The sequence below is a fragment of the Numenius arquata genome, chromosome 9 (assembly GCF_964106895.1).
Source record: "Numenius arquata chromosome 9, bNumArq3.hap1.1, whole genome shotgun sequence".
Classification (NCBI taxonomy): Eukaryota; Metazoa; Chordata; class Aves; order Charadriiformes; family Scolopacidae; genus Numenius; species Numenius arquata.
In genome coordinates, this window is record NC_133584.1 from 30,669,678 (window position 1) to 30,682,108 (window position 12,431).

Consider the following 12,431-nt stretch of genomic DNA (forward strand, 5'->3'; position numbering starts at 1 on the left):
CCTTGTTAGTTACTCACAGGAGGTCCTGGTGGGCCTGGTTTCCCTGGGAGGCCTGGTTTGCCTCGTCTTCCCTGGAAACAAAACAAGAAAAACAGACGTTTATGTTTGTTACAGCTAGTAACTGATTTGGAATAAGAATTTTGTTTAAAAGAACGATTTATTGTCTTGCTTATTATCAAAAAGTTCAAAAACTATCCAAAATGAATACTCTGTATCAGCCATGGCAATGCCATCCAATTCTAGTAATTTTAGGATTGTTTTTAATAATTATGACAACAGTGCATCACTATACTATTTACTGTTACATTTTAAAGCTATGTCTCAAATGTGAATGCACATTGACAGAGTTATAAACAGAGCATCTTGATGAGGTGTAAAGAAATTATATTTTATCTGAATATGCCAGTTTGGGAGGTTAAACTGTGCTGCAGTAGTCACACTGACTTGTGCAGTAAATCCATATGTTCAATATAACCCAATTAACAAACACCCATACCCTTCTTCTCCAGGATGTGAGAACAAGCAGAAAAGTCAGAGATTTATTTGCAAAACCAATTCACCTTCCTCATGCAATTACTGCCATTTGTGTATACAGTGCACACGCGACATCATTTGTGTTAAAACTTATGGTCCATAAAAGTCTACTTAAGTTAATGTGAGACTTTCTACGACATGTAATTTTTACATTTTTTTAGTACAGAACTTGATTGAACAACTGCTGTTTTCACACATGCTTTTTTTTTTTTTTAAGGAAGAACAACATAAATGTAATTTACAGTAATTTACAACTTTATTGCCAAGCTGAAATCTGATGCGTATTTTTTAGAAACAACAGCTGAGAACAACTAATATCTAGGTCTGATGGCAAAAAAAGAAAGTATTATTTCCATAAAGACTAAAATTTTCCCTTGCATATGGAAAATGTAAGTTAACAAAAAGCATTAGGGGCATGTCATGGTGAAAACTTGGCTTAAGAAGTTAAAAAATGAAAATGCTCGCTGACAGCTGACAGTTAACTCATGGGGCATTTCTGTAAGCTGAGGTGTTTTATTAAATGACAATCTCACATAAAGGGCAGAAGTAATCTAAGGAACAGAAAGTGAAATCTCAGCTTTGCTCTTTACAGGTGAAAGCCCTGATCTGTAGGAAACCACTCTCATTCTCTGCCTCTCATTAATCTTGACCTATACTGAAGGAAAACAAGACGATGACAATAAGGGCAGAAAATCCCCCTTCCTCACGCCTGCAGCTCACCAGGGTAACCCCTTGCCTATATGCCAGGGACTCCCCTATATGTAGGGATTTGAGGCCCTTCAAGTCGAAGAAAGAACTGAGGAAGGGTTGTGGGGATATATTTCATCCACTGGGCTGTGCCACATGACATGCATGCTGTTACTGCAGTTTTATGAAGGCCCTCAATCAGACAGTGTTTTTTAAGGGCTGCATGAAAAAAACACCACCACAACCCCTCAGTATATTTGGAGTGCCAAATTCCTGGGTCTTAACCAGCTGAAACATATGTTATGTGCTGACCAGTACTTGCACGTGCAGGGCTGTAATTGGGGCAGCTCAGGGTTAATTTTCAGAACCAAAATACAGTACTAGGTGCCTATATTGGGTTCAAGGCTACACAGTCCCTCACCATCCACACCCAGCATGTCCTCTGCTGTGTTGGTGACACACAGTGCTGTGATGAGCTAGAGCTGGAAACTCATCTGAGCTAAAGACAGCCCACAAAAAAGTAGAGGGTTTTTTTTTGACTTTGATGGGTTCATTGATGCAGTTCACTGGGCAACTGAGCCTGCCCTTAGAGAGGGCACAACACTGGGAAACACGCACACACACAAGAACAGCTAGCTCTGCCACTAGTGAATCATAAACACTCGTGCTTCTTTGAGCCTTGACCCCACATGTCCAATTCCTATTTAGATTTTACCTCCAAAAGTTGAGATGTGTGACTTTTGGATTGATCTCTAGTTCAGAAATACAGATGGAAACTCACATTTCCTGACTTTTTTGAAACACAGTAAACTTTCCTTAGAAAGTATGAAAATCAGATTGAGAGGTAATTATATAAGTAATAAACAAATATAAACTGTTTCAGACTTTTAAAATAGTCCCTCTGAGTTAAAATGGTTGATACTGTTGACGTCTTGAAGCACCTTCCTTTTCCTGTTTGGACTTTATTTAAAGTATCCTGAGGATGACACTTAAAATCACAGCAGTCTAAACAAAGTATCAAGGAAGTGTCGGGGGAAGAAGGCAGGGCTTTGACTGGCAGACACAACTGTGAACGAGGTGTTAATTACACAGGAAAACATGGAATATGTTGGGAAGACAATTTTATCTCTATTTACAAGATGAGCTAAAATGTGATTTATGGCATATTGCAAAGTCAAAACTTGACAAACTTTCTGAAAAATCAGTTATAAAAAAAAATTAAAATTGGAGATAGCTATTTTTCACTGTCATTTATTAATTACCAGAACACTTACCTGGTGATCCACAGAAGAAACACTTGCCTTACCTTTTATCCAATCATTATATTATTAGTCATTACACTATGTGCCATATGTACAAAAACCCTGTAGAACAATCACACAGACTGGTATGAAGCATCAGCTTTTTCTAGAGGCAGAAAAGCCCTCTTTTTTCCCTACAAGCACCTTTTCTAAACAGTCTGATATTTTAATGTTAACACATAAGTATGTAAAAGGCTACTACTTTTCATCAATGCCTTTCACATACAGAGATTTAAATGTTAGGGATATACACAGTTCCACCTGCTTCCGGCACTCCTACTTCTCTATGACTTCCCAGCTTCAGTATGGAAAAAAATAAAATATATAGTATAGAAAGAATGTAAGTAGAGAAAATGAGTTTATGTTTTTGTTAGGATAATTAAAACAATTAGAAGAATGCTTTTGATAAGTCCATTATGGCCTTGCCTTGAGCAGCTCATGAGCCAGACTGTGACTAAATATTTACAGTTTGACTCCGAGTCTTCCTTCTGGCAAGAAAGAAGTGAAAAACATCTCGGTGCCCACTCTGGTTCATCGAGAGGGCTTAGCAGAGAGCCACAGTTCCCATCTCCTGCTCAGAAGCAGGTCCCAGTAGCTCTGCGAGAGCTGTATTCACTGCCCCACGGGGGCTGTGCATGGGGCAGGCAGCTGACACAGGAAGCCCATTACCTTTATTTAGTTGAGTTCACTGAGCAAATATTGAGATTATAAAACCACACAAAATAGAAATAAATATTCTAGGCATCACATACTTCCTTTAACTAAACAAAAAATGAAATACCACCTACACTAACTTAAAAAGGAGGTAAGCAGTGTCAACAAGTTGTCTAATGCTACTTATAATATCTAAAGAAAACCAAAACAGTTCCTGGTTATTTCATTTGTGCTGATGTATTTTTGTTGGCAATCAATGTGATAAGAAGTTGTCTAAATGCTTCTGATACTCTATCCTGTACCCTTGACTCATGAAATGCCTGCCCTCAACTAATTTGGACAGTTGGCTACTTTCCTCACCTCCATAAGGCAAACTTCAGCTACGATAAACACAAATCATTCAAACAGCTGCTTAGTCAGGGGCAAAAAAGATAAAATATTAAAAATAAAATAAGTAAGAAATTATATGCATCAGCAAACCCCAGCCGAGTGCCTAGCTGAAGTACGCAGTCAACTGCACTCTTTATTCCTCTCTTTCTTCGCCCTTTCTGTTAATCAAAATGACTTGACGAGCTTTGCCTTATATTAGATGGAAAGCCATTCAAAAGAGAGGCTCTGTGCACCCTTCCATAAGCTTGTGCTCTCATTCTGACTGCTGCCCCAGGCGCCGCTGCAGGTCCAACACACAATGCAAGAATTCAAAATCTATACTGTAACCCCCTGCTGTTTCATGTTGCATCCATCTATTCGCATGTCTCTAACTGCAGAAGAGTAAAATCACTAATCCCAGTGTCTAAAAATAAACTGCAGATTATTTTAGAATAAAATAGAGCAGAGTTATGTAGGAGTGCTGACATGATTTATGGAATTAATAATTTAAAGAACCCATACTTCAGTACGAAGGGAAAAGTTCTTAGAATAAGCCCATGTGAATTTTCAAGGGAAACGTCTAATTAGCAGTTCCTGAAACACATCATCATGTTTCAAAACAGGAACTAGTTCTAGAGAAAGTAGGAAGCTAGGCTTTAAAGTCTTAACTACTGTAGTTATTATGCAAGATTAATGAGGCTTATGTAACTTGTTTGCCAGGCTAAATTAACGTTCTCTTGAATAATCCTTAAAATCAGAGTGACAAAGGGACAGATGTACCCAAAGCAGGAGGCAGGTGGAAAGTAAAGACGCCTGTCTCAGAGTGCCCAACCCATAGACACCCCACCAGCCTCCTGGGCACGTAAATGCAGCCATGTGAATGCAGCTCTGGGCAGTTAAAAGACTGTTTCTCCACATGCCTGAAGTTGCCACCAAGCAGCCAGCAGCCACCAAGACAATTCCAGTGCCTACGCTCATTCAGACTTCAGAAAAGAGGCCTTCCTTTGTCTCAGTCCTCGAAGCTGATATGCCTAGTCCATATAAACTTCCCTGTTTTCCCTCTGTCTGTAGTCACAACCCAGCGCTCCTGGCAGCTCATCTGAAGCTTGCAGAGCTCCAACCAACTCTAATCGAGGGGAAACCCAGCCCAGCCCAAAGCTAGTGAAAATCCTCTGCTCCATGGTTTACCAGATACAGCTTGCCAGGCTGCCATTTTAGGAGAACGAAGGTGGACATCACATGGCAGCATCAGTGAAAAAGCAAGTTCAAGAGCTAATTGGAAACAGATGATTAAAATTAATCACAAAAATCAAAGCAATCACCCATCCAATCCAGTTATTTAACAGTGCGTATCTAGTGATTGGTTGTGGGACAGGAGAAGGTTCTCCAGAATCCAAGTCAACTATTTGACAGGTCACAAAGTGAAAATTACAGATCTACAACAAATGCACAGTCCAAATACAGATTCGTCATTTTTTCCATCATGCATTTAGCCAAAAATTTGGTATATCTAAAGAGGGCTTTGACATTTAACCACCTGACTGCACAAGTGGTGTTAGTAAGAACTTCGTCATTAACTTTGGTAATGTCACAATTGCACAAGATTTTTTAAATCCTTAGAACTCTGTAGTTGGATGTTCTCTTTCCTAAATTGGAAATGTATGTGGCAGTCAATGGAACCTTTTTAACTTTAGCAATACAGTGTTAGGACTTGAATGTATAATTCCTTCTTCAATCCTATTAACTTTGGCCCCGAGGATGTATTATGGTAACCAGTGTATTACAATTTAACCACTGTATTAAATGTTATACCTGAATCAACTCACAGGAAATAAGGCCAGAAGGCAAGAAATTAGGCCATTTGCAGAAAACAAATGAAAGTCTGCCTCTCATATCCCACTAAAGCCTGTCATAGAAACGTGTCTCACAGAAGACTAGAGCACACAGAACCCAATTCCCTGTTTTGGAAGAGAAGTACTAGGGAGTTCCTCACTAATGCAGCAGCATTCCTGCATTCAACCTCGGCTTTCTAGTTTTAGGAATCATTTCCAACAAACTCTAGTTTCTTAATTGTCGTATTAATAAAATGCTAAAACAAAGTGTTTAGCCAGACTGTATAATATTCAAATACATTTAACAAACATCAAAAAAAGTCCTTAAACAGGCATAGCAGTACCAAGAATTGAAATGCCAAAACCTATTTTGCCAACAAATCCCTACACAAAATCCATTACAATTTTTCATGTGTATTCACAAAAGTGTATTTTAAACTCAAAATTACTTGTAGAAATATTTCTCAACTACATTTAGATATTTTTATAATGAACACCTTAATTTTTAATTGTAAGAAATAATTTCCTATTCTCTGATGTTGCTATACCTTTTGCTAAGAGACTTGAAAAGAAATAATGATAATAGAGCATTGGAAGGGAGCCTGAAAGTTCTAAATGAGATCTTAAAGCGGAATAATTTCTGCTATTCCATTAAAACTTAGATTTACATTTCTAGATTGGAAAATAACAAAGAAATTAAAAAAGGATGGAACTGCTTTCTAGTTGACAAATCTGACTTCAACATTCTAAATTACAATCTTTTTCATCCCATTTTTAAAAGCCAAAGTGGGAAAAACAGAGTATTTTTTTAAGCTGTATCCTATCTTACTGGTTATTTACTTTGCTTTTAATGTAGAGACATTCTGGTAGAAAAACTGAAAATTATCTCTCTCTTTTACATTAACCATTTCTAGAGTGCTCAATTGAGTTAAGGAACTTGCATCACTCCAACATAAAGATAAAATCTGACTGGAACTTTACATAATTAAAAACAACTTACATTGAAGTCAGGAAGGACTGAGAAGATTAAAAGAGACTCCAGAACTCCAGAGCTGTAGCTGTGAAAAATGCTGTCTGCTCTGTGCCAGGAGCCTGACCTGCTATGCAGTAATTATCATTGCTCTGTAAACCTTGTTTTATAATTGGTTGAATACAACATTTACTCACTGAACTTGAAAACAAAATATGTCAAAAAAACATCTAAGTTCTGTAAACCAGTTACACGCAACCTGAATTTAAATTAATTTTGATGTCACTCTAAATAATTACACTAAGAAAATCTAACAGCTCCCCGCTTATTTATTTATTTAGGAAAATCTTCCACTGTGTCATAGTAATTTTATTTGTGATTTACAGGAAGAAGAATCTGTAATCTCAGAGTAAATTGATTATTAAATAAGGCAAATGGTGCAATTTCACAAAGTCCCTCCAAACATATAATTTCAGTGAAATCAATGCTAAAACACTGGATATGACTACCCAAAGGATTCTTGGTTTTACGAGGTGTTTAATTTATTACTAAGATAGTGCTAAAATAACCTCCTCTTAAGTGAAGTATTTGGTATTATAAACACAACAATTGTAAATAAGGAAGTTGTTTCAAAAAATATTTACTTCAAGACACCTGCAACTTCCCAAGGAATACAGAGTCAAGAATACAGCTGTGGTATCATCAGATTTGTAAATGTTTGAACTGAATTCAAACCAGGGAAAACACCATGGTGGAGAATCAGTCCAATACACATGAAACATTTCCAAAAATCCTATCAACCCATGAAAACGACCCATGTTGGCAGCTCTGCAGAGAATAAGCTACAGCTAGTTAAATAAAAACCACAGGATTGTCTGGGTTGGAAGGCACATCCTGAGATCATCTAGTACAATCCTCCTCCTCGAGAAGAGTCAATTTTCCAGAATTATGTCTACTTGACTTTTGAATATCTCCACAGATGGATACTCTGCAACCCCTCTGGGCAACCTGTACCAGTATTTGACCGCTCTCATAACAAAAAAGTGTTTTCTTGTGTTCACATGGAATTTCCTGTTTTTTAATTTGTGTCCATTGACTCTTGTCCTGTCTCTGGCTACTACTGCGGAGAATCTGGCTCCTTCTTCAATCCCTCACGTTAGGTATTTTTATGCACCGATAAGATCCCTCCTGAGCTTTCTCTTCTCCAGGTTGAAGAGTCCCAGCTCTCTCAGCCTCTCCTTTTATGAAAGATGCTCCAGTCCCTTTAATCTGCTTTGTGGCCTTGTGCTAGACCTTCTTCAGTAAGCCAATGTCCTCCTTGATGTGGTCTCGCCCGTGTTGAGCAAAGAGGAAGGATATCTCCCCTGACCTGCTGGCAGTGCTCTTCCAAATGCAACCCATGTTATTGTTGGCCATTTTTTGCCATAAGGGTGCATTGCTGACTCATAATCTTCTTGTTGTCCAGGTTCTTCTTCACAAAGCTTCTTCCCAGACAGTTTGCTTCCAGTGTATACTGAGGCCTGGGGTTATTGCTCCCTAGATGCAGGATTTTGCATTTCCCCTTGTTGTACTTCATATGCTTCCACTTACCCCAGTTCTCTGCTATGTTCTACCCCATTGCCCAGGTCGTTAATGAAGATGCTGGACAGGACTGGCTGCAGAATTGAGTACCAGGGTACACCACTAGTGACTTGTCTCCAAATGGACTTTGTGGCACTGATTACAACCCTCTGGGCCCAGTTGTTCAGCTGGTTTTCGGTCCACCTCACTGTCCACTTACCTAACATGTACTTTGTCAGCTTGTCTATGAAACTGAAGTTATGGGAGATAGTGACAGAGACTTTACTAAAGTTGAGGCCAACAACATCCACTGCTCATCTATCCACCAAGCTAGTCATCTCACTGTGGAAGGCAATGTAGTTGGTCAAGCATCATTTCCCCTTCATTCGTCCATGCAGACTATCCCAATCACCTTCTTGTCCTTCATGTGTTTGGAAATGGTTTTCAGGAGGATTTCCTGTATCACATTCCCAAGGACTGAAGTGAGGCTTACTGGCATGTAGTTCTCCAGATCTTCCTTCTTGAAGATAGAAGTGATATTTCCTCTCTTTCACTCTTCAGGACCCTCTCCCAGTCATGACCATTCAAAGATAATCAAAAGTAGCCTTTCAATGATATTAGCCAACTCCCTCTGCCCTTGCAGAGGACTTACAGAGCTGCGTCCTCTGTCTGAATCTGCCTGGGTGCAAGAGTGTGACAGCAGTTACTTCAGCAGCGCTTGGGTCCTGAGCCTTGTGACCATCATCTTTAAGAATGCGTATGCTGGACAGACAAAGTCTGCTGGTGTCTTCTTGGTGCCCTTCTGCATGAACTGCTGTGCAAACTGCTGCACATCTATTGGCTGCTTCTGTTTTTACTGCACAATCTGCTGCATCACCTGGTTCTTAGATAGTCATCTTGCTGGCATGGACTAAAAGGGGGCTCGACCCTCCCTCATCAGGGGTAAGCTACAGCAAAGGCAGCAGACACCCTTTGACAGGGACAGCTGATGGAGTTCGTTACAAGGTGCTAGAGCTACCCTTACCTTAGTGTTATATGGCAGCAGCAGGTACCCTCAGTTTCCTCAGAGGTTTCCCGGAAGTGCCCAAATCCCAGAAAGTGCCCAGAAGCTCAAGAATATACCAAGAAGGTCTTGAAGCAGAAACTGGCACGCATGTTAGCTGTGTTCTGGGCCCGGCTCTTCTACAGGCCAACTGAGAATGAAAAATGACCATTTCTACATTTCACAGCTGTCTAAACCAGTTGCTTTGATCATTTGCATGAAGAGATTTTTTGGAATTCACTAAAATATAAAATAAAAAAAAATAATCATTTTCAGAAAAAAATCGTATTTAGAAAAAATTCATCAAGCTCAGGGAAAATCCCTGCTACAAAGATGTCCAACTAAAATTAAGCATTAATTTCCAAAACCTTTGGAATGATATTCTGGAAACATAAATTTCACTACACTGCATTTACCATAGTATTTTACCATAGTAAAGGCAGAGTCTGGAAAACTCCATACAGTCTGTAATTATAAGTAGCAGAAAATTTTAAGAAAGTACAGCAACATGACAAAATTATTTCAAGACTTTAGAAAATCCTTTACATGGGGAGCTGAAGGACCTTAGTTGAATTTTCTCAAAAATAAATGGAGTGGTGATTTGATTACAGAGAAAAAAAACTTTAAATATCTCTTTAATGTAAAGCAGACATTAAAAAACAGTTGTTGGAGACTTAAGCTACATGCCAAGAATAAAACAAAAACTGCATTTTGACACGCGGAATTGACATGAAACACTGGAACAAAGAAATCAAGGAGACTTGTGAATTCTCTGTTGTTGATGTCTTTCAGGTGGAAACTGTACTTCTGTGAAAGACATACTTAACTAAAGTGTAAGAATATTGAGAAAAATAATAAAGTCTTGCATAACGCAGGAAGCCAGAAAGATGGTGTCATTGTCCACTGTGGTTTAAATTCCATGCAATGGTTAGCACCCAATCTTTCTATTTTTTCTTGGTGAGTAATATTGGACCAGGGACTTTTCTGAGCAATGTATAATTACCTTCTGAAACTGCTGATGTCATTCTGAGCATTGGTGCAATAGTATCAAGTTGCTGCAGCAGTAACATGCTGCTCTGAATGCCTTAAGCCAACAAGAGGGACACTGAAAAGTTATGTATGAGGGTAATACCCACAGAATGGTCTAGAGTCTCTCATGCAGGAATGAGGAAAAGGAAATCATAGAATGGTTCGGGTTAGAAGGAACCTTAAAGATCACTGAGGTCCAACCCTCCTGTCCTGGGCAGGGACACCTCCCACCAGACCAGGTTGCTCAAAGCCCCATCCAGCCTGGCCTTGAACACCTCCAGGGATGGGGCATCCACAGCTTCTTTGGGCAACCTGTTCCAGTGTCTCACCACCCTCACAGTAAAGAATTTCTTCCTGAAATCTCATCTAAATCTCACCTCTTTCAGTTTAAAACCATTACCCCTCATCCTATCACTACAGTCCCTCATAAAGAGTCCCTCCTGATCTCTCCTGTAGGACCCTTTAGGTACTTGAAGGCTGCTATAAGGTCTCCCCAGAGCCTTCTCTTCTCCAGGCTGAACAACCCCAGCTCTCTCAGCCTGTCCTTGTAGCATAGGTGCTCCATCCCTCTGATCATCTTTGTAGCCCTCTGCTGGACCTGCTCCAACAGATCCATGTCTTTCCTGTCCTGAGGACTCCAGAGCTGGACACAGTACTCCAGGTGGGGTCTCACCAGAGCAGAGTAGAGGGGCAGAATCACCTCCCTTGCCCTGCTGGCCACACTTCTTTTGATGCAGCCCAGGACGTGGTTGGCTTTCTGGGCTGCCAGCGCATATTGCCAGGTAATGTTGAGCTTCTCATCCACCAACACCCCCAAGTCCTTCTCCTCAGGGATGCTCTCAATCCATTCACCCTAATTAGTACCTGTTTCTACTGGCCCACTTCTCCCAGTGACCAGAATTAAAAACAAAGGCTCTCATTTAGCAAGGTTTCATGTCTGACATAAACCACTTCACTAAAGATAACAAAGCTAAAAAACTATACTAGTCATCAGTGGTAGAGCAAGGAGAAACAGTGGTCTTTTTGGAAGAACAGCGAAGATTTGAGGACTCCTTGCACCCACAGGAAAGCAAAATGCTGGCTAACATTGCGAGTGGAAGTAGGTACCATGACAAAAAGAGAAACATAGGGGCAGTACATACTTATACAAAATTTAACTAAGTTCACTCAAGAGATTGTCACAACAAAAAAGATCTTTAAGTGAGTATTGTATATGTTTCAGGTCGGTTAAGAATCAGAAATAAATTCACTGTATGGTCTCTGGATATGGCCAGATTATCATGTAGCCACTATTCCTTCTGCCATAATCATTACGTTCCTCTTCTAAGTAACACCCTGCATAAAGATGCACCATGTATGATGAATCATTGAGTATCTTTTATTTTGGTAGAGCTACAACAAATGCTAAGTAGTTTCTTTTGTGTAGATACAGAAGCATGGTAGTAAACAGAAAACCAATTGCTTCACTTCAGCTCACAACTATGTTCCTCCTTTTTTATTGCTCTGTAAAGGAAACAAGCTATATGTGTCTGAAGTTCATTATTTGTACTACCTCATTGCTCATGAAGGTTGCTCTCTTCTCCTGCATAAGCCAGCTACGTGCAGAATGAGAAGACATAACAAAGGAGATGAGAGCAAAAGGTGCCAGGAAAAGGAAAGGAAAAAGTGGAGAAAGAATGTGAACTAATGAGTTTACTTGTATAAACATAAATACACTTGCTAAATGCTGGACTATTAATGTGTTTGTTGATTCAGAAAAAACTATTTGTGTTTTCCTACTACACCGGTATGAAAGAAGTAATATGCATAAGAATCCAATTTTTATTTATCATTGCACTAGTTCTTCTCCGTGACTACACTACTTCAATTTTTTAGTGAGTTTGGAATTTTCTCTTAAGCAAAGCCAGAAAATAGAGCATGCATTCTGATACATGATCCTCTAATGCTGCATGGATCAAGTCAAAGAGCTTTCAAGGCTTCACCCCTCTCATTCTGAATGGCCTCCCTACAAACTTATTTCTCTAAGCACAGCACATTAGTGTATGCTGTTTTCCGCAAACTCTTTTGCCCTTTGGAAAGCATCCAGGGAGACCAACTCAGACAGAAGACATTTCATACACATCTATCATCAAGTTCCATGGCTGACTTGTTTGCGTACCATTGTTTAAACACGTCAGAACCGAACCTGCTCTTTGACATGGGAGCAAGATCATATCCCAGCGTGATAGTATAGCAGTAACATATCGGATCACCAAGCCAGAGAAAGTGACATACTTATTATTTTAATAACCACACGTTAGCTCAAATGATACCACGCAACTCTATCCATAGAGTATCCATTGGACAAAAGCTGTTACCGCTTCTTGAAATAATGTATTGATCCCCCTTTGCTCTTGAAATGAATAACCTGCAGTCATCATCTCATTCAGTAAGCCAATTTCACATATATCTCA

At 39.5% G+C, this 12,431-nt stretch overlaps 1 protein-coding gene across 1 annotated transcript in view; it reads right to left on the reverse strand.

The window, feature by feature from the left end:
• Nucleotides 1-12,431, reverse strand: part of COL19A1 (collagen type XIX alpha 1 chain) — a 210,647-nt gene that overhangs the window by 72,876 nt on the left and 125,340 nt on the right. The window contains exon 16 of the mRNA XM_074153019.1: nucleotides 18-71. Within this exon, the coding sequence (XP_074009120.1) occupies nucleotides 18-71 (54 nt within the window). The remainder of the gene's footprint in view (nucleotides 1-17; nucleotides 72-12,431) is intronic.